This window comes from Canis aureus, chromosome 28 (assembly GCF_053574225.1).
Source record: "Canis aureus isolate CA01 chromosome 28, VMU_Caureus_v.1.0, whole genome shotgun sequence".
Lineage (NCBI taxonomy): Eukaryota > Metazoa > Chordata > Mammalia > Carnivora > Canidae > Canis > Canis aureus.
Window position 1 is genome coordinate 2,841,715 of NC_135638.1, and position 22,000 is coordinate 2,863,714.

A 22,000-nucleotide genomic window follows, 5' to 3' on the forward strand; every position below is an offset into this window, starting at 1 on the left:
GTGTGGGGCTGTCCTGCCGCGTCCCCCAGGGACAGGGCGCGGGGGGGGGGGTGGGGGGGGGTGGAGGGGGATGGGGAGGAGGGAGGAGGGAGGAGGGGGCCTGGGGGGTCGGGGAGGGGGCCAGGGGAGGAGGGGGCTGGGGCTGGGTGCCGGGGTCGGGGAGGGGGCCGGGGGAGGAGGGGGCTGGGGCGGGGGGGGGGGTGCTGGGGGCGGGGAGGGGCGCGCGGTGTTTCTCCATCCTCGCGCACCCACCTGGTAACAATGGGAGGAAACGAAATAAAGGAGCCCGGGATGAACCGTCGTTATTTTTCAAAAGGGAGAGGTTGGGGGGTCACATGACTGCGAGTAACCGTCTGGGCGGCGAGGCCGCGACTCGGGGTTCGCTGCGGAGCCGCCCCTCCCGCGGGGGCGCTGACGTCACGGAAAAGCCCCGGCGCGGACCGGCCGCCGCGCTATAAACTGCGGCCCGCGGCGGCTGCGGCGGCGGCACGGACGGCGGGCACCCCGCGAGCGCCCCGCGAGCACCCCGAGAGCACCCCGGGACCACCCCGAGAGCACCCCGGGAGCACCCCGCGAGCACCCCGGGAGCACCCCGGGACCACCCTGAGAGCACCCCGGGAGCACCCCGCGAGCACCCCGCGAGCACCCCGGGACCACCCCGGGAGCACCCCGCGCGCACTCCAAGAGCACCCTGACAGCACCCCAGGAGTACCGCGCGCGCACCCCGAGAGCACGCACCCCAGGAGCAACCCGAGAGTACCCCGAGAGTACCCCGCGCGCACCCCAGGAGCACCCCAGGAGCACCCCGCGCGCATCCCCGCGCACCCCGAGAGCACCCGGCGCGCACCCCAGGATCACCCCGAGAGCATCCCAGGGGCACCCCAGGAGCACCCCGCGCGCATCCCCGCGCACCCCAGGAGCACCCCGCGAGCACCCCGCGCTCGGCGACCCGGGACCGCAGCGCACCCACGCACTCGCGGACTCGGGGCGCCCCCCAGGCCCAGCCAAGTAAGCGGGCGCGTCGGGGCGGGGGTCCTGGGCCGCGGCGGGAGCGCGGGGAGCGGGGAGCGGGCGGGCACGGGCGGGCGTTCCCAGCGCAGAACTTTCTGAGTTGAGCCGGGAGCCCCGGGAACTTGGGTGCGCGCTGTGGCTCTGGGGGCGCGGAGCGGGGCAGCGGGTGGGGGGGCAGAGCCCAAGGTGCAGACGAGGCCCTTGGTCCCCAGGTTCGTGGGTTCAGGCCCGGACAGGGTCACCTCCGCCCGCAGGGGCTGCCCCAGGAGCGCCGGCGGGCCAACTGAGGCACGGCCCGAGCCCGAGCCCGCTGGTCATCCCGGGTGGTGCGTCCCGGAGGGGAGGCGGGTGTGCGTTTCCCACGCTCCCCACGAGTGGCCTGCGGGGACCTCCGCAGAGGAGAACTTGTCCCCAAGTTGCTGGGGGCGTTGGCAGGTCCTTGCGCCGCCGATTCCCCTCGGGGGGGTGGAAATCTGAGCTGGATGTGAAAGTCCGCGAGTGGCCGTGGCTTAGTGAGAGTGGGGCCTCCTGTCTGCAGAGGTGGTGGGTCCCGGCGCAGCCGTCACCTCCCTGCCGCCCGCGGGCTGGGGGCTGGGGTTTAAGAGGCCGTGTCTGTGGGCAAGAGGGCAGAGCTGAGGCAGGAGCCTCAAACCGAAATCCTTTTATACTTTTTATTTTTTTTGCCCCCGGCACTAGCCCACTCAGCAGCTGCAGGGCGCCAGGGCAACTTTACTAAACATGGAAGTTCCAATGAGTGCTGGTCCCGGGCAGCCCGGGGTGATGTCATTGCCACGTGTCTCCCGCCCGGGCACAAAAGCCCTCTGGACGCGGGTGCAGCTAGGAGCCCTGTTTGGACCAGAGCCGCTAACGTGGCCGCCGTCCCCAGCTCCGTCCCCAGCTGCTCCGGCTTGTTGCTCGGCTGCCTGCCTGCGGGGTGCGCTTCCTGAGGACGCTGGGTGATGCTAGTGGCTCTTGCTTCCTCTTGCAAATGAGCTGGTTACTAATCCTGTGTGTGTGTGTGTGTGTCCAGTGGAAAGCCTCTTGGACTCCAGGATCATGCCCTGGGCCGAAGGCAGGTGCTAAACCACTGAGCCACCTGGGCTGCTCGGAAAGCCTCTTGGATTTGGAGTTTCCTTGGGGTTCCTTGTATCAGGCTTCCTTGGGGCTCAGCCCACCTGCTCGGCTATCGGCTATCGCTGCTGGCTGACGGTATCCACCCCCCCCAGCTGTGCTTACTAACGCGTACCTCTGGGCTCTTTGCTCTCCAGGACCCAGCGATGACTCTGAATAATGTCACCATGCGCCAGGGCCCCGTGGGCATGCAGCCGCAGCAGCAGCGCTGGAGCATCCCAGCGGACGGCAGGCACCTGATGGTCCAGAAAGAGCCCCCGCAGTACGGCCAGCACCACTGCCAGTCGGCCGCCCCGGAGGACCCCTGTCGCCGGAGCTGGTCCTCAGACTCCACGGACTCAGTCATCTCCTCCGAGTCGGGGAACACCTACTACCGGGTGGTGCTCATAGGGGAGCAGGGGGTGGGCAAGTCCACTCTGGCCAACATCTTTGCAGGCGTACATGACAGCATGGACAGCGACTGCGAGGTGCTGGGAGGTAGGTGGCCCAGCCCCAGTGGGCTTCTGTCCGCGGCGGTGGTCTGGCCTGGAAGAGCGAGGGGGCGGCCGTGTATCTGCAGAGCTGGGAGTGGCCGGGGTGCGTTCTTGGCGCTGGCTGGGGAAGCCGAGTCCCCAGAAAAGCCCTGGCGTGGGTTCTCGGGATGAGAAGATGAAAATGCTCGTAGGTGGAACCCGGGCCAGAAAGGGAATTTCTTAGATTCCAGCACCACAGGGACTAAGGGGTAGACGGAGTCAAGAGGGCAGAGTCAGCGCCTCAGGATCCCACCTCTGCCTTTTGCCAACTCTGACCTGGATTTTTCAGGAGCTCAGTGTAGACACAGTTTTTTTTCCGGGGTTATACATAAAACCAAACCGATTAGAAAGGCTGTTAGGATGGATTTATCAGTTTCCACCCTTATTAGAGTCTTCTGAGGGTGTAAGTTTGACATCTGAAAGAGTACACGATTTTTAAAAAAACTTTTTAAAGTATAACATCGGTGATGCATATGTTTGTATAGAGTCTTGCAGGTTTTCAAGACACTTTTCCATGTCCAATCTCGCTTAAAATAGTGATTATTTAAGACTCACCTATTTCCCAGGCTGATTTGAGGTGACACAGTGACAAAATGCACGTGATCCTCAAATACCCCTAAAGCGCAGCACTGTATTCTGCGAAGTAATAGGATCGTGATCATCGATGCTACTCATGCGATGACCTTCAGCCACGGCTCCCACCGGAGCGTACGTGACGAGGGCAGCTGCAGCTCCTTGTCTGCAGCTACAGAAATGAAGGGAGAACCTTCCAGCCCCGTGCGAGGGGTGGGGTCTATCTGTACTTCTTGTTGCGACTCACCGCTGAGCAGGGACTCCCAAGGTAGGCAGATGCCTTGGTGATGCGTGGGTGCGGGAGCCCCGCTCCTCCCTCCCTCCTTCCCTCCCTCCCTCCCATCGGCCCTTGTCACCAACAAATTTTTCCTGGTTCCCTCCGGCGTCAGGGAGTTCACTGCTTCACGTGACAGCTCTTGTAAGTGATGACTCATGGATAGGACATTGATTTGTCCCCTCACTTCTGGAATCTCAGGGCCTACAGCTAAACGAGCATCCAGGAGAAATAGGGTCAGAGGCGCGTTACCTGGTTCTCCATAAAGGCTGGTGGGTGACCGTCGATCCTGGAGCGAGGGAGGCAGGAATGGATTTCTGGGATGAGCGTCTGCCACAGGAGACGTGCTTTGTTGGGTACCTTACGTCTGCCAGTGTCTATCTGAGTGCTTGGAAGATTCCTGTACTCCGGTGGCCAACCGAGTCTCCCGGATGCCGGGGATCAGTAGCTAGGATTAGAACTCAAGGCTTTATGATCTTAGTTAGGTGTCGTTCTCACACTGCCGTCGGCAGGGAACCTGCTCGGTGCCAAGCACTGTGCTGAGTACTTCTCATAAGTCATTTTCTGATAATAGAAAAGTCGAACCGAATTCGTGTTACTGTCCCCATTGTATAGGCGAAGACAGGGAGGCTTGCGGCATCAGGTCCCTGTCCCGGGGTGGTAAAGCTGGTCCGTGGTGTCACAGACCTAGGGAATCACACCTGGGCGTGTGCATCCAGTGTACCCTGCAGGCCCCGAGGCTGGATCCGGCTGCCGCTAGCATCGGGTGCGTGCCCGGCTGTGTAGGCCCCGGGGCACCCCGTGACGCACGTGTGCGACGCCGAGGCCCCTTAGCAAGGAGTGAAGTGCCGGTGACTCATTCAGAGCAGGGTCAAATTAGTAAATCGCTTAAGAAGTAGCAGTCAAGTGTTTCGGGAGGCGGGCAGGAGGGAGAGGTCCCCCAGAGGCTTTCGTTTGTTTTTGTGGAGGGAGGTCTTGGAAAAGTTAGTGGGGGGCAGCCTTTCAAACATGTGTGCCCCCCCACCTCGCTGGGAGGCGAGTGGCTTTCGCTGGGAGGCGGTATCCCCGCAGGCACGGAGCGGAGCGTGGGAAGCCCGACTCACCCCTGGACCTGGAAGGCAGAGGCTTCTCTCTTTGGGGGAGCGCTTTGTGTCACGCGGGGAGGGCGAGGGGGACTCCTTTCCTTCTCCCCTCCAGCAGCGGATCTCTGGCGAGAAGCTTCTCAGGTGACCCGTCCTACGGAACGTGTCCCATTTGAGTGACTTCATTCGTCCTGTCTAGGATTGCATCTCTCTCTCTCTCTTTTTTTTTTAAGATTTTATTTATTTATTCATGAGAATACACAGAAACGAGAGAGAGAGAGAGAGAGAGAGGCAGAGACACAGGCAGAGGGAGAAGCAGGCTCCAGGCAGGGAGCCCGATGCGGGACTCCATCCTGAGTCTCCAGGATCACGCCCTGGGCTGAAGGCGACGCTAAACTGCTGAGCCACCCGGGCTGCCCTAGGATTACACCTCTTATCCGTAGGCAGCTGTTGGAATCACTAGGGGCTTCATGTTTCCAAAGAAGAAGGTTTTCCAAGGCATGTCCCCCACATTGTTCCTTTTTCAGCATTAATCATTAAAAAAAAAAAAACCCAAACCAAAACCCCCTACACGGTACTCTCATCAGATTTTCTTCTAATAAAGATGGTGTGGTTACAGCTATCTTGCAATAATCTTATGACTCTCTTGGCACATTTGATGCCACTCATTCATCCTTCCTTCCTTCCTTCCTTCCTTCCTTCCTTCCTTCCTTCCATCCATCCATCCATCCTACCTTCCATCCATCCATCCATCCTTCATCCTTCCTTCCTTCCTTCCTTCCTTCCATCCATCCATCCATCCATCCATCCTTCCTTCCATCCATCCATCCTTCCATCCATCCATCCTTCCTTCCATCCATCCATCCATCCTTCCATCCATCCATCCATCCATCCATCCATCCTTCCATCCATCCATCCATCCATCCATCCATCCATCCATCCATCCTTCCATCCTTCCTTCCTTCCATCCATCCTTCCTTCCTTCCTTCCTTCCTTCCTTCCTTCCACCCACCCACCCACCCACCCTTCCTTCCTTCCTTCCTTCCTTCCTTCCTTCCTTCCTTCCTTCATTCCTTCCATCCATCCATCCATCCATCCTCAATAGTTACTGAACGTACACCCTGGAGCTTGGTGAGTCACTGCGGAGACATGCAAGTCTGAGGGCTTCCCCTACAGATGCTCACACACCTACAGGGTGTGTAATGGAGATGGCTTTACAGCAATTCTACGCCAGGATAAGGTGTGACGAGCGTCTTGAAGGAGGTACGAGGACAGTGCTGGGGGAAACTGGAGGAGAAAGGATGACTTTTGGCTGTGGAGGTCAGCACAGGGGTCGCGGAAGGGGTGATCTGCGATGTGGACCCTGAGGCCAGCTGGGGTTCGGGAGTGCTGGAGAAGGCCCTGGACTGCAGCCCGTTGGGTGGATCTGAGGCCCAGCTTTGACACAGATGGGCCGAGTGCCGTTGCACAAGGCCCGGACCCTCCCCAGACGTGCTCATCAGTGAAACGGGGACAGTGCCTTTCCCAGGACGCTAGCGGCCGACAGGACGGGGCATACGTGACGCGTGTAGCGTCGTGCCTGGACGTCCGTTCCAGCCGATTCCGAATCTACCCCTTCCTGTCCCTGGACGCAGGGTCCCAAACCGCCACTTCTGTTCCTTGTGGCCTCGTCCACCTGTGTCCTGCCCTTGCCGGGGGCCCCGTGACACGTGCGGAAGACAGATGCCGCCAGCAGGGAGGACAGGGCTCATGGAGTGGCCGCCCCTTCGGAGTTCCTGGGGCTGCAAGGGCAGAGAGCGGAGGAGAGTTCCAGGGGGACGGGGGTACTGGGGCCTCACAGCTTTGGAGGGGGCACGGGAGCCTGTGGCAGCGAGAGAGGGCACCGTGCGAGTCCCACGGCCTTGGACGGGGGGGGGGCCCTCCTCCCACAGTGGGGGTCGACTGAATGGTTAAAGTGTGCCAGCCCAGGGAAGGCCGCTGGTGTCACCCCATCACGGAGGCTCCACCCCACCCCTCGGGATGATCTCTCGTGATGCACAGCGTGTGCCTGTGCCCCCCGCTGCCCCCCAAAAGCCCTGGAGAAATGAGGACTGGCCCAGACCCAGATACCAAAAACCCCCACAAGCCAATAGGCCTCAACCCTTTCTCCACACGCCTTAAACCCAGGACTCTTCTAGCATCCCATATTCTTTAATTTCCCTTCTCCTTACCCGATTAGCCCTTGAGAAGGCGACAAGGTGAGCGACAAGGGGAGAAAGAGAAAGGAGCCTGTTGGGTGCGGCAGGTGCTCCCAAGCTTGGCGCAGGGCCCGGAGCCCGGGCATGGGCATGGGCAGGGAGACAGGGCCCAGATACGCTGTGTCAGGCTCTTGGATTTGCAGCGCAATGATTTTCAGGTGGAGCTGAGTCCAGGAATCTTCCAGAACAGTGGAGCACTCAGGTGTCTACTATTTAAGGTGTTGACCCTTAATCCACATTTTCTCTAGGATGTTCCCATATCTCCTGGACCAGGGAACAGTCTGAGCTTGCTCCCCCACCCCCCACCCCCACCCTGTGATTACCGTGTAGCGTGTTTCGCTTTGAACTGCAGGGGACGCACGGGAACCCTGGGGCCTGCTTGTGGGTGGCGCGTGGTGGGCTGAGGGCACACAAGGTGCTGCTCTGGCGTTTGTGAGCACGGGGAAGGCTTTTTTAGAGAAGAGGAAAGAAGTCCGAGGCAGCCACCAGGCCGCCAGCTCCCCCCCGCCCCCAGTGCGGCTCAGGCTGTATAAATAGGCCCACTGAGGCACGGGGCCTGCTCTGTGCTAAGCCGGCTCGTCCCACCGCGGTCCCGCTCGGCTGCACGTGGTGGATGGGCTGCGTGTGACGGATCCGCTCACCTTCATCCAGTGTCCTAGATGAGCAAGTATTTAAACCAGGAGCGTTGCTTGCCGTAAACCCCTCACTATTCTAGAACAAGGAGCGCCCCAGTTTCCCCGAGGTGCTTTAAAGCGAGGGCGCGCGTAGAATAGGAATAATGGCACATGTGGCGTCGGACCCTCTTTCTCCTTGACTCTCGCTTCGCCCAGCCTCCTCCGCCCGGACGAGCGATGACAACAGCTGACATTTGTGGCCTTTCCGCTTTGAGCCCAGGCTTAACACGTGTCCTTGTCACGCGGCCTTGAGGCACGAATGCTGTCGTCAGTCCCATTTCACAGATGCGGAAAACTGAGGCTCAGGGCACGTAAATGGTCCAGAACTGCGTAGTGCAGAAGGGATGGCATCCAGATCCTAGTTCAGGTTTGCTTGTGCTTGTATCCCCAGGGCTGCGGTCGGCGTTCGTTCATTCTCTCGATAAGTTATTTGCTGCTCACCTGCAGCTTGCTGGGCACTGCCCAGGGGTCGGGGGTAGAGTAGCAAGCAGCACTCATGCAGACCTCTGCCTTAACATTCCAGGGGTAAGAGGGACAGAAAGTAAGAAAATAAGTTAAATGGGACACCCGCGTGGCTCAGTGGTGGAGCGTCTGCCCTCAGCTCAGGGCGTGACTCCGGGGTCCCAGGATCGAGTCCTGCAGGGAGCCTGCTTCTCCCTCTGCCTGTGTCTCTGCCTTTCTCCCTCTGTGTCTCAGGAATAAATAAATAAAATCTCTATAAAAAATAAGTTAAATGGATTGCATGTTAGGTGCCTCGAAGTATGATGAACAAAAACAAAAAACTGGGAGGGAGCAAGAAATACTGGTGGGAGAGGCGTGGTGCGGTTCTAAGTAGATGGCGAGGGAGCTTCCCCTGGACGGGGGTAAGGGCACAAGCCTTTGGATGATCCAGGGGACAGATTTCAGGCAAAAAGAGCAGCAAGAAAAATGGTAAAAAAACAAACAAAAAAACCCATCATTATGAAAATCATAATTTTCAAATGATGAAATTCCAAACGGAGCCTCACTGTGAAAATAGAGTAGGGGACGGGCTGACTCATGCCGAGTTGATGGGACTCCCTCCTGCAGAAACCCCGTTCCCTCGCCCCCCACCTGGTCCCTCCGGGCGGGGGCTGCTCCGTCCTCGTTTGTTCGCTGCCCCTTCCCCTCCACCTACACTGGGTCTGGGCTGCAGGGTGGGGAGGAAGGTCTCGGGGGTCGTACTGAAGATGGGGAGAGAAGCCTGCTTAGTCCCAGGGAACCGTAATTTTTTTAAGGACGTGCACGTGAGCCAAAAGAGCTATAGTCCCGGGATTTTTCCCTCGCTCGTCTCCCAACAGGAGCGATGCCTCGGGATCACCTAGGGCTCCCGAAATTGCCAGTGAGTGTCCAGCAATCAGCCTCCCCCACCCGAGAGGTACAGGGGGTGTTTCCAGGGAAGGCTTAGGAGTGGGGCTTACAGACCCACCGGGTGGCGAGCGTGTTCCCTCCCGCAGCATCGTCCGCGGAGTCGGAGTCAGAAGCTCAGAGACCGTGTCCCCGTGGATGGTTTTCCCGGAGCAAAGGTCTAGGAAGGACGAGGACTTGGGGAGGCTCGGAAGACGTCGGTGTTCTGCTCGGGAAACGCTGGAGGAAGGGACGGACGTGGAGTGTGGCGGGAGGGGTTAGAGATAGCAGCCGGCCCCCCGCGGCTGTGTGCCTGGTTGCCACGTGGAAAGCGTTGCCGACTTCCCTGACTCCCGCACCACTGTCCTTTCTTTTCTAGAAGACACCTATGAGCGCACGCTGATTGTTGATGGGGAAAGCGCGACAATTATACTCCTGGACATGTGGGAAAACAAGGTACGCGGAGCCCGTCGCTGGCAGTGGGTGCCTCGCGGGCCTGCCTTCCAGTGGGCCGTCTGGGGCAGGGGCAGGGGTGGGCCTGGGGCCTGTCCTTTTCCGTGTTCTAGCTGAGGTGGGCCCATTTGCTTCATTAGATGCTTCTTTCCCCCACCGAAGTAGGAGCCTGTTCTAAGGAAGAGGCCACTCGCGGACGGGCTCTGAATAATAAGCAAGTTGCCGCGATTTGCCTTTAGTTCTATTTAAAATGAGACAAAAGCATTATGTCCACTTTAGGGAAAGTGCCAAGTATGGAGGATAATTTAAAACTACATAAAACCAGGTTATATGAAGTTGACATTCTTTTTTTAAAAAGATTTTATTTATTTATTTGAAAGAGACACAGAGAGAGAGAGAGAGAGAGAGAACAGAGGGAGGAGAGGGAATCCCAAGCAGACTCCGTGCTGAGCGTGGAGCCGACGCAGGGCTCGATCTCACGACCCTGATGTCATGACTTGAGCTGGAACCAAGAGCCAGATGCCACCCAGGCGCCCCCGGCATTGACATCCTTAACACCAGTCTCCAACATTTGCCTTTTTAAAAGATTCTGGGCTTCCGAGCACGTAGGCTCGACCTTGTGTTTACGGAGAGTCCTCCTATTCTCACCGAAGGATCCTAAATTTCATCAGCTGGGAAAGGGACAGGGAGTTTCTGGAAGTCAGAAAAAAAGCTCATTTTTGGTCGGTTAGATAGAAATTGGAGATGTGGTTTGGCCAAGTCGTCGTATTAATAATTCACCAACCCAAGCTGTATGTGGGAGGAGTGGACGGTAACAACTTTAGGAGGCGCGTGTTGTTTCTCTGCGAAGGACACCTCACTCGCCAGGCCAACCCGAGCTCAGGGAGGGTCTTCTCGTTGTACCAGGGGGAGAACGAATGGCTCCAGGACCACTGCATGCAAGTCGGGGACGCCTACCTGATTGTCTACTCCATCACGGACCGAGCCAGCTTCGAGAAGGCATCTGAGCTGCGGATCCAGCTCCGCAGGGCCCGGCAGGCAGAGGACATCCCTATAATTTTGGTGGGCAACAAAAGTGACCTGGTTCGGTGCCGGGAAGTGTCTGTGTCAGGTAAGCGGAGCGGCGCCAGGACCGGGGCACAGTCTCGGGGTCGCCTGGCTTTCCTCCAGATGGGTGCCCTTTTCTCTTCTTTCATGAAGCCGGAGCCAGGGAAATGCCCCGTGGAGCGTCGTGGGGGAGGCTCCAGCGTTCCCCGCAGATCCTCTCTGTGCCGATGGCTGCGCCCTCGTCCTTCTGGCCCATGTGCCGCATTCCCCTGTCCCCGCCCTGGAATTCCGTTAGGGAAAAGAGCATGCTCGGCTCAGGGGAAGGGGGGATTTACTGGCACTCCCCAACCTTTTCTCCTTGTCCTTTTCTCTAGGGAACTCTTTGGAGTTCAGGGAAAGAAACGTAAGATGGGAACTCTGATTGGGGGCAACTATGAGAGTTTCAGTGAGAATAAGAATTCTACTCTGGTTGCCTCTGGTTCCTGGGGCCCCGGGAACACCCTCCTTCCTGTCCCCTACCTTTTCCTTCCTAGATTTCCATGAAGACACCAACCTGATGGGGTCACACAGACATTTCCATGCATAGTTCAGGGATATCGCCTCTTTCCTTGGGTCCCTTGAGATGTTATTGGCCTAATACAGATCTGATTCCTGGTACGATGGTAAAAAAATTAAATACTGCATTGTCGGGCCCCACTCAGGAGAAACGAAATCTGATAAGGACGTACCATATACAGCTAGCTTGGGGATGTCTCACTCTTAGGGGACGACTGTCTACAGCAGTCATTTTTTTTTCTAACCAAAACGTGGATACAAGGTCAGGGAACACGACCGAGTGTTCAAAATTGAGGCTCTTCCGGAAAAGCCGGTCCATGCGGTTTGCTGGTGACCGTGTCGTACATTGGTGAAATCATCAAAAGTTTTTCGAAGTACCTCATTGAAGCTTTAAAATTGTTTTTTGAGAGAGAAAAGGCAAAAAGTAGGATTCTTGTTCAATTCAGGAAACTGAGTCAGGTGAAAGACTTCCGAATCTGAGCTTGAGGACGAAGCAGGTCTGGATTCAGACTTAACAGGCTGTGGGAACTCCCTCGCATTTTGATTGATTGATTTTTGGAGATTGTATTTATTTAGTCATGAAAGGCATAGACACAGGCAGAGGGAGAAGCAGGCGGGGAGCCTGATGCGGGACTCGATCCCAGGACCTGGGGATCACACCCTGAGCCAAAGGCAGGCAGACGCTCAACCGCTGAGCCACCTGGGCATCCGTCCCTCATGCTTTATTTTTTATTTTTTAATATTTTATTTATTTATTCATGAGCGGCACAGATAGAGGCAGAGACACAGGCAGAGGGAGAGCAGGCTCCCTGCAGGGAGCCCGAGGTGGGACTCGATCCCAGGACCCTGGGGTCACGCCCCGAGCCAAAGGCAGGTGCTCCACCGCTGAGCCACCCGGGTGCCCGTCCCTCATGTTTTTAAGAGATCCCCCTCACCCCAGTTTCTTCATCTGTCTGAAAGGGAGAATGGAGTTTTCGGGGTTGTTTTGAACCTGGGCATACGGTTCGTGCAGTGTTCAGCCCGGCGGCGCGGGCAGCGCCGTAACTGCAGGCTGTGGTTTTCGCGTTGGAGTTAAGGTCACGTCTCTGCTGGAGGGGCCCTCCTCCCGGGAGCCTGAGGCGGGCCAGGTGCCCAGCCCGGCTCCCCTGCTTCCAGGAAGCTCCCCGCCACCCCGCCCGTGCACCCCTGGGGGACCCGCGTCGCCGCGGCCTGCGGCCCGGTGGCGCCGAGCGGCTCTGACTGTCCCGCCCTCCTTCCCCCGCAGAGGGCAGAGCGTGCGCCGTGGTGTTCGACTGCAAGTTCATCGAGACGTCGGCGGCCGTCCAGCACAACGTGAAGGAGCTGTTCGAGGGCATCGTGCGGCAGGTGCGCCTGCGGCGGGACAGCAAGGAGAAGAACGAGCGGCGGCTGGCCTACCAGAAGAGGCGGGAGAGCATCCCCAGGAAGGCCAGGCGCTTCTGGGGCAAGATCGTGGCCAAAAACAACAAGAATATGGCCTTCAAGCTCAAGTCCAAGTCCTGCCATGACCTCTCTGTGCTCTAGGCCCCCGGGGTCACCCAGATGTCCCCTGACGGACATCGTTGAGCGCCATCGGGACCGATAATCTATATTAGATTGCATCCTTCGGTACTATTACGTGCGGCTTCCCCCACTGTAGCTGGGAATTCACGTGTTAGCCTCACGGGCAGCCAAGGGCATGGCAGACCACAGGTCTTTGTAAAAATCAGTATTTATTTGCAGGAAAAGCCTGACCTTGCTACTGGAACACCCGAGACTCCTGAGAGGGTGTGTTCGGTGTTCACACGTGTTTCCTCTCTCCTCCGGATAGTAGAGGATGGAAGGAAGCCTGCACCAGAACGCTCAGAACGAGGACTTTTCATTATTAAAATTTGTCCCGGTGTTCCAGGAGAGGAAGCTGAGGCCAGGGGGCCATAAACAAATATAGGAAAGCCGTCAAAGGATTAATCCGCGGGCGGGAAAATGAATCTCTCTGTACCGTATACTCATGGAGCTAGGCTTGTAGAACCGGGCTCCTCATAATCGTGACTATTATTGCTCCATCAAGCTGTGAAAAGAAATGATGGACCTTGCTGGAAACTAAAGCTTAGCAAAGGATTTTTGTGCAATGCCCACAGTTGGGGGTCCAGAAATTTATAGCATTGGAACTGATACCGATACCGGTTACGGGATCAAAAATCCTATCTTCGCTTCTGTGTCTTACAGTGTTTTGTTTGGGGCAAAATTATTTAAATCACATTCTACGTAGTCGAACCGCCTCTCATGTTTCATGGTTTTTAAAGTCTTGGGGCCATCATGAATATATTTTTCAAATCTGAATTGTTGATAACCTGGAGTGCGAAATGCCAAATTTTGAAATATGATCAAAAGTCTGAGTTTTTATAAAACACGAAAGGCGAATACTTCCAGTGCTTCGGGTTGACCCTTGTATGCCACAGCTCTGCTCTATTTATTGTTATTTTGCAAAATAATAATCATTTTAACATTTGATAAAGCATATTTATGAACATATTTCTTAATAGGAAAAATGTCCATTTTATTACCATTTTCTATCTTTTTCAGAATATGCGAGTTTTTACCTATATGTCTTATAATAAAAAGAAATAAAATCTTTGGGAAAAAAGGCATTCTTAAAATGTTTTTCCTCCCCAAATAAGCCGATTATGATGCTTTCCGTATAGCTTCTAGGGAAGCCGTCTGTCCTCCCTGATCCAACCATCCTATGTCGGACATACGCAAGCGCACCCTATGGAAACATACCTGTTATTTTATATTTTATATTTATTTCTTCTTTTCGTCGGTGGTGGCCCCGTTGTTGTTTGTTTCAAAGACTACCCCTGACACCTCTCCTCTGGAGCCATGGGTCACAGTAACACAAGGTTATTTTTGGCTAATACAGTTGGGAAGTATTTGGGGTCCTCTAAATGCTAAGTTACGGTAAAAGCCAGATTGATCTTTTGGTTTGGCAAATTCCTGACTGAGCAGATGGGCCTTTGCTCCCCGAAGGCTCATGGTCTTAAGCTTGACTAAAGCATTAGAGGAAATTATAAAGGATTAGGGGGGAAAAAAAGGAACCTGGTGATTTTCAGCCTGAGATCTAGCCAGGCAAGGAGAACGTGGTTAGCGCTTTGCCCTCCCTGCGTTTCTGAGTCTGTAATGAGACACGCAGCCGTGGCACCTGCGACACCGCCTAACGCAACAGCTTTAGGTAACTCAGTTCTGCAGGCCCGTTCTCCTCCTTTTTTCCGAATTGAGCGCGGAGGTACCCATCTCTGTGCACCCCGCCTCCTTGGATCGCTCCAGGGAACGGTACAGGGAGGTGATATTATCAAGAGTGAACCTTCAGGTTTCACAGGTGACATCAGGGCCATTTAACGTCAGCGGGTCTTTAGAGCAAAGGCGAAACCTCTGTGACCATCGGTGTTCTCATCTGCAAAGTGGGCTTGCCGACAATGCCTCTCTGGTAGGATGGTGAGATGAGCACCTTCTGATCAGCCGCACGTGAAGGGCTCAAGACGTGTCCGTTTTCATTGCCCTACGCCTTCCATGGTGTGAATCGTTTCCTGTGTCTGCCTTCCCCCAAGTGGAACTGAAGAACTCCTTAAAGGCAGGGCCTGCTGCATTTCCCTTTTTTCCCTCTGCTCTTCAGCGCCGTCCCTTGTGAGTGTTGGGCTTTTATAGTGTTTCTTCTTGAATAGACCTCCCGACGGCCCCATGGAGTGCGCAGGCCATTTTATAGCAAACAAGGTCAGGGGGATAAGCGGCTTGGCCCAGTTCAGATCTGAAGTGTCTGAGCTACAAGTGGTGTCCAGATGGGACTTGGAGTCCTTGCATCTTCCCGTATCCCAAACTGTTTCCCGGAGACACAGCTCTTTCCATCCCCAGGTACCACCACACACACCACACGTGATCCCCCCTCCACGTCACCCCCCACCTACACACATACCCCACCGTATACACATACCGCACATCCCGTACCCCACTGCACACCTCGCACCCCACTCATTCCACACATACCACACACGCTCTCGTCACACACCCCTCCACACAGCACACACGTACGTGTGAGCATACAGCAAACACAGCATGTATATCCCACACCACGTGCACTGCATCCCACCCACACACCAGCACACACACACCCTGTACATATGCGTTCTTTACACTATTGTCTGTCCTCCCCGATCCGACCATCCTGCTCGCGTATGTTGGACCTTCCCAGCCAAGGGACCAAGAGCTGCCAAGACTCTCTAGCTTAAGGGCCCCCGTTTGGGATCGTCACACTGGGGCTCCCTCAGTTTGAGCCGGGGCAGGACAGTGTGGGGTGTGTTCTGCTCCAAGAGGCTTTCTGGTTAGGAGCTACCACTCTGGAGTCAGACAGACTTGGGTTTCACTCTGGTTTCATCACTTAGATGTGTGGCTGGGAGGAACCTCCTGGCCTTAGTTTTCCATGTGTGGCATGAGAATGCCGGGCTCACAGGGTTGTGGTGAGGATGGTGGAGACCTGCAGAGGTTATCCTCCCACGAGAACTCCGAGGCCTTCTACTCTAATGCAACGTCTACCCCTTCATTCCCTCATGCGCCCTTCAGTGTTATTGGGCACCCAGGACCTGCTGGGTGCTGGGAATGTAATGACTGAGACCCTATCCTGGTTCCCAAGAGCCCTGAAAATAGTGCAGTTGCATGTCCCAAGAAGCCGAAGATGGTGGCATTGACAGTAGGAAGGAACCAAAATAACCACGGGAGGAATATACCTGGAAGGGACTGGACGTGCTGCCATTAGATGAGATCAAATGAAGGAAAAAATTATTAAAATGATTGGATTTGATGTGGAAAAGTAAATTGGGCTATTTTTTAAAAATTCCATTTTGAGGAAGTGGGAACATTGGGGAAACGTTGGTCTTTAAACATCCTACAGTTTTGCTCCTTAATACGTGAGCTCTTCAATAAAAGGAGAGGCAGATGGTTATGAGTTCACTTGGCTAAATTTATGGACTCTTGCTGTGCAAGGGGCTGCAGAGAATACACGTTACGAGAAGGAGGTTGTGCCTCTAAGAAGCTTGTGATAGGTTAGTGGGAAGTGGGCACCGTGGTGAACGAGGACAAATGCACAAAAACCTAGAATAGACTGTAAAGATCAGAAGGCCCAGCAGAGATGTGTAAGGGAAGGCAGTTGGAGCTGGGGTGGGAGAAAGAATTGCTTGCTTGACCGGTGCAAGCATGAATGTCTGCTTGGAGGAAGTGGCATTGAGCTTGATCTCGAAGGCTCTTCAAGATTTCCACAGGTAAGATTGGTTGAAGAAGAGAGAAAGGGAGAGGTTGGTCTATGTCAAGAAAATAGCACGTACGTAGCATGAGCAAGGGCAGAGAGGCAGGAAAGTGAAAAATCTGTTTAGAAAAATGAGAGAGCAGCTCTATTTTTAACTCTTTGAGGAACCTCCCACAGTTTTCCAGAGGGGCTGCACCAGGTCACATTCCCACCAACAGTGCAGAGGGTTCCCCTTTCTCCACATCCTCTCCAACAGTTGTGGTTTCCTGCCTTGTTAATTTTCCCCATTCTCACTGGTGTGAGGTGGGATCTCATTGTGGTTTTGATTCATATTTCCTTGATGGCAAGTGATGCAGAGCATGTTCTCATGTGCATGTTGGCCATGTCTATGTCTTCCTCTGTGAGATTTCTGTTCATGCCTTTTGCCCATTTCATGATTGGATTGTTTGTTTGCTGTTGAGTTTAATAAGTTCTTTATAGATCTTGGAAACTAGCCCTTTATCTGATATGTCATTTGCAAGTATCTTCTCCCATCTGTAGGTTGTCTTTGAGTTTTGTTGACTGTATCCTTTGCTGTGCAGAAGCTTCTTATCTTGATGAAGTCCCAATAGTTCATTTTTGCTTTTGTTTCTTTTGCCTTCGTGGATGTATCTTGCAAGAAGTTACTGTGGCCGAGTTCAAAAAGGGTGTTGCCTGTGTTCTCCTCTAGGATTTTGATGGAATCTTGTCTCACATTTAGATCTTTCATCCATTTTGAGTTGATCTTTGTGTCTGGTGCAAGAGAGGGGTCTAGTTTCATTCTTCTGCATGTGGATGTCCAATGTTCCCAGCACCATTTATTGAAGAGACTGTCTTCCTTCCAGTGGATAGTCTTTCCCCCTTTATCGAATATTAGTTGACCATAAAGTTGAGGGACCACTTCTGGGTTCTCTATTCTGTTCCATTGATCTATGTGTCTGTTTTTGTGCCACATGGATGGAACTGGAGGGTATTATGCTGAGTGAAATAAGTCAATCGGAGAAGGACAAACATTATATGGTCTCATTCATTTGGGGAATATAAATAATAGTGAAAGGGAATAGAAGGGAAGGGAGAAGAAATAGGTAGGAAATATCAGGGAGGGAGACAGAACATGAAGACTCCTAACTCTGGAAAACGAACTAGGGGTGGTGGAAGGGGAGGTGGGCAGGGGGTGGGGGTGACTGGGTGACGGGCACTGAGAGGGGCACTTGACGGGATGAGCACTGGGTGTTATTCTGTATGTTGGCAAATTGAACACCAATAAAAAATAAATTTATTATTAAAAAAAAAGAAAAATGAGAGAAATTCAATATGGCCAGGAGTGTTCTAGAAGGTGGATAAGTGATGTCATTAGTTAAGGATCTCAAGATGAAATCATTCTGGAGTCCAGGTGGGCCCTAAATCCAATGAGTACACAAAGGAGAGAGAGACAGAGATCGAGACTGAGACCCGGACGCAGAAGAGACAGACAGGGAAGAAGCCCCCGTGAAGATGGGACCGACACAGGAGGGATGCAGCCACAAGGTGACAAATACCGGGGAATGCCCGGGACCTCCAGGAGCCGGAAGGGAAGGAGGGACTCTCCCCTAACGTCTTCCCAGTGACTACGGCCCTGCCAACACCGGTGTTTTAGGTTTCTAGCCCCCAGAGCTGCAAGAGGATACGTTTCCGTGGTTTTGAAGCCACCAAGTTTGTGATAAGCTCAGGGGCCCTAGGAAACCCGGGCCTTCAGGTTATTTAGGGCAACTTACTTGGCATCTCTAAGCCTCAATTTCTTCATCTGAAAAACAAGGATAATACCCATCTCTAAGGATTAGTGTGAGGATTAAGTATAAAGCGCTTCATTTATCGCCTGGGGGAGGTGGGAGGTGAGCAATCTGCCGGGGAACTCGGCCACGCTGGCCCAGTCGGTCGGTTTCCAGGCCGAGAGGTTCCGCTTGGTTTGGAGGCGAGGCTGGCGCTTGAATGTTTCCATCAAGGATGGGACAAGGCCACGTGGCCGTGCGGGGACAGCCCGGGAGCTGGAGGCCTGAGATGCCTGTGCGGAGGCCAGCGAGGAGGCCCTGGGGCGCCTGGCCTGGGCCCCGGGGTGCGTGCAGGCACAGGGAGGGCGTCATGCATGGGGAGGGGCGGCCCCCCAGTCCGTGGGGCACAGTCGTGCATGGGGAGGGGCGACCCCCCATCCACAGGGCACAGTCGTGCATGGGGAGGGGCGGCCCCCCAGTCCGCGGGGCACAGTCATGCATGGGGAGGGGCGGCCCCCTAGTCCGTGGGGCACAGTCGTGCATGGGGAGGGGCGCCCCCCAGTCCGTGGGGCACAGTCGTGCATGGGGAGGGGCGGCCCCCCAGTCCGTGGGGCACAGTCGTGCATGGGGAAGGACGGCCCCCCAGTCTGCGGGGCACAGTCATGCATGGGGAGGGGCGGCCCCCCAGTCCATGGGGCACAGCCGTGCACGGGGAGGGAGGCCCCTCAAGGCAGCAGGGGCGACGCGGCACACAGCAGAAGCAGGTGCACACCAGGAGGTGAGGCGGGCAAGGTCCCACTGCACCTAAGGGCTCGGCCTCGGCCCTGGCGACTGCCTGGGGACAGCCCGGAGCAGGAGGCTGTGACCATGGGTCCGCGTCCAGGTCAACTTCCGGGGACGTGAGGACGCCCCGCGGCACACCTGCCTTCGTCGCGCGGCGGCTGGGGAGAAGGGTGTGCAAGGACGGGCTGGGCATGCAGGTGACCGGGCTGGGCTGTGCACCCGAGGATCGCGCGTGGGGGCGCCGACAGGGCACAGAGGGACGTCGCACGTCCCCTAGACTGTGGCCCTGGTGCGCGTGTCAGGGTGGGCGCCACGTGGAGCGCCGGCGTGGCCCGGCTTCAGTGTGGAGGGAAGGCAGCGTGCCAGCGGCCGTGCTTCCAGCCGCGGGGATCCGCTCAAACAGGGCGAAGCAAAAGCTGGTGTGCGGCGTCCTTCACCCCTGACGTAGAGCAGCTAAGCCCCGGCGTTCAGCTTTGAGAACAACAGCAACGGAGGGGGGCCCGGGAGGCGCCCCGCGTCCTCCTACCACCCCGAGGCCCTCGGGCAGCTGTTTGCCCCAGGAACCAGACTGCCTCGCGGGGACACCGAAAGTTTTGGAAGGAACTCTCTCTAAGGTGTTTGCGGTCCTAGGTGCACGCGCGCGCACACACACACACACACGCTGACAAACACGCAGACGGGTGTTCACACACACGCATCCACATTTGCAGCCCCGCGTACAGGCGGGGAGAAGATCCGCCCCGGCAGCTGCGGGCACTGCGGGCCTCCCGGGAGGGCTGGCAGGGTCCTTGCCAGACGCACCAAGCACGCAGGTAGGGCACGTGTGCAAGAATCGGGGCGCGGGCAGGTCACGGGCTGCTGGGGATTCAGCGCAAGCCACCGGCCGGCTTTTAGTTGGCTAAGAACACGCCACCATCCGATGTACCTGAAAGCAGTAATTTCTCTCTTTTTTGTAAACATCAGGCTGCGCAGGCCAAGGGGCCGCAGTGGAAATCCTACTAAAAAGACCCGGAGGAAGTCGCCCTGCGGTTCATCTATTTGATGAGAAGCCGGAGCCGGTGGCTTAGGACGCAGCGGTGCGAGGTGCTGGGGGATCGGCGGGGTGACTGCGCACAGAGGCACCGAGCGGGGGCAGGAGAGGGTGGGGAAGGGCCCCCTGCACCCCCCCCGGGTCTTCTGGATGAGCCCGGCCCCCCCCACCAGGCATGGAGAGCGGCGAAGGAGCGGCCCGGGACCTGCCTTCTGCTCCGGGGAGGTGGGGGGGCGCCCCGATATAGGTAGTGACCCCGGGGCACCTGCCCTCAGCCCAAGGGGGGGCCTGATAGTAGGTAGTGACCCTGGGGTACCTGCCCTCAGCCCCGGGGGGCCTGATATAGGTAGTGACCCCCGGGCACCTTCCCCAGCCCTGGGGGCCCCTGATATAGGTAGTGACCCCTGGGCACCTGCCCTCAGCCCCGGGAGGATGGGGGTCCCGATACTAGGTTGTGGGCCTGGGAACCTTCCCTCAGCCCCAGGGGGGCCCCAATACTAGGTAGTGACCCCTGGACACCTTCCCTCATCCCTGGGGGGCCCGATATGTCATGGGCCCGGGACCTTCCCTTGCCCTGGGGGGCCCCGATACTGTCGCCATCAGTGATGGGTCGCCTGAGTCCCGGCCGGGAGGATGGTTGATGGGGAGGGCAGTGTCCCACAGTCCGACTGTCGAGGCTGACATTTGTCGCGGGGAGCAAGGTGCCAGGTGCAGAATCAGGCCTCCAGAGCAGTGGAAATAGGGTTTGGCCCATGTCCTGGGCCTGGGGGGCCACGGGGGCCGCCGGGGCAGCCGGCAGGTGCAGGCGGCAGGGGAGCAGGCCCGGGCCGGGCAGGGGGGATGCAGGGCTCAGGCCGCGCTGCCCTCCCGTGCAGTCGGGCTCAGGCTGCTTTGGGAGGGGTCGGAGGGAGGCGGCGGGTGGGAGCGACCCCCGCGCCCTGGAGGTACAGGCTTACGGCTCGCCCGCGGTGCCGAGGCAGAGGGGCCTTCAAAATCCCCGCGCGTGAAATGAGAAACGCGGTTCCAGCCGCACAGGACAAAGTGCTAAGCAGCAGAAGGGAGGCTTCATCCTGAGGAACATCCAAGTCCCTACAGGGTTTAAAGGGTCGGGCACGCAGGCGGCGGTGCCGGGCCTGTCTGCCCATCAGGCCCGACCGCCACGTCGGAGGGGGTTACGGGGTGGCCGGAGCGGGCAAGGGCCCTGAGTAGCGGGTCTCAGCGCCCCCCGTGCCCCCGCCACCTCTGGGAGTCCAGCAAGCAGACCCTCGCCCACCCGGCTGCCCGACCGCCACCTCCCGGAGGGTGTAAAGCCGTTGAAAGACCCCAGCCGTTGGGGAAGTGCCAACGCGCTCTCCTGGCAGCGAGGGAGGGAACCGTTAATTCGATTTCCTTGATCGTGTCTTTGAGACTCTCTGTGCAGACAACGGACAACGAGACACGCTATTTTGGGTGTCGAAGATGAGGACGCTTGACTCTTAAAAAATCGGGTTGATCGTGACCTTGGGCCCTGCCCTGCCTCCATCCCGCAGATGAATGCGACCTGAGGGGTTCACACGCAGGTGCCTCGGGCGGTGCGGGTCGCGTGGGAGGAAGTGCCCAAATCCCTGGTGCCGGGCGGGGAGGTGGGGACGGTGGGTGCAGCCGGGTGCACGGGCGGCTGGAGACGTGGGACCGTGGGGCCGAGGAAGGGGTTGGCTCTGGAGCCCAGTGGCTGAGGTCTAAATCCGGGCTCCCCTAATTCCCAGCTGGGTAACCTGGACAAGTGATCCCGTCTTCTGTAAGCTCAGGTTTCTCATCTGAATGAAGAAATCGAATAAATGAATTAAAACATGGGATCCCTGGGTGGCGCAGTGGTTTGGCGCCTGCCTTTGGCCCAGGGCGCGATCCTGGAGACCCGGGATCGAATTTCACGACGGGCTCCCGGTGCATGGAGCCTGCTTCTCCCTCTGCCTGTGTCTCTGCCTCTCTCTCTCTCTGTGACTATCATAAATAAATAAAAAAAATTAAAAAAAAAATAAAACATTATCTCCCTATTATTATTTTTTTTATAAGAAACGGGAAAATGCACACAAAGCCCCGTCACCGGCTCGTGATGAAAGCCCCAAAGCGTTCAGCTAAGGTTCATTTTCTGTACTCGAACCAAAGGCCAGGAGCTTTCAGAGCTTAGCTTTGAGGGGGCCAGAGCCAGGGAGGGTCCTCCTCACCCGCGGTCTTTCCCGG

General features: G+C 56.7%; 1 protein-coding gene across 5 annotated transcripts; it reads left to right on the plus strand.

Moving 5' to 3' along the window:
* The first annotated feature begins 460 nt into the window (after nt 1-460).
* On the plus strand, nt 461-21,755 carry GEM (GTP binding protein overexpressed in skeletal muscle). Of its 5 annotated transcripts, none has more exons than XR_013366897.1 (6): nt 461-1,008; nt 2,280-2,619; nt 9,239-9,315; nt 10,219-10,423; nt 19,714-21,339; nt 21,526-21,755. XR_013366897.1 is itself a non-coding variant. In XM_077876247.1 (6 exons), the coding sequence occupies exons 2-5, from the start codon at nt 2,289-2,291 to the stop codon at nt 19,815-19,817; spliced, it is 717 nt and encodes a 238-aa protein (XP_077732373.1). In that variant the 5' UTR covers nt 461-1,008; nt 2,280-2,288; the 3' UTR covers nt 19,818-19,833; nt 21,201-21,754. The 5 variants fall into 5 exon arrangements, 4 of the variants coding, with proteins under 4 accessions (XP_077732373.1, XP_077732372.1, XP_077732370.1 ...); XM_077876247.1 differs by having other exon boundaries at nt 19,714-19,833; nt 21,201-21,754; XM_077876246.1 differs by having other exon boundaries at nt 19,714-21,755.
* The last annotated feature ends 245 nt before the right edge of the window (nt 21,756-22,000 follow it).

Bases quoted from the DNA above. Each gene is read 5' to 3' on its own strand.
- GEM (XM_077876244.1), top strand. From the start codon at position 2,289: ATGACTCTGAATAATGTCACCATGCGCCAGGGCCCCGTGGGCATGCAG. The intron at 9,316-10,218 runs GTACGCGGAGCC...TCGTTGTACCAG, and splicing joins TGGACATGTGGGAAAACAAG to GGGGAGAACGAATGGCTCCA. The intron at 10,424-12,178 runs GTAAGCGGAGCG...CTTCCCCCGCAG, and splicing joins CCGGGAAGTGTCTGTGTCAG to AGGGCAGAGCGTGCGCCGTG.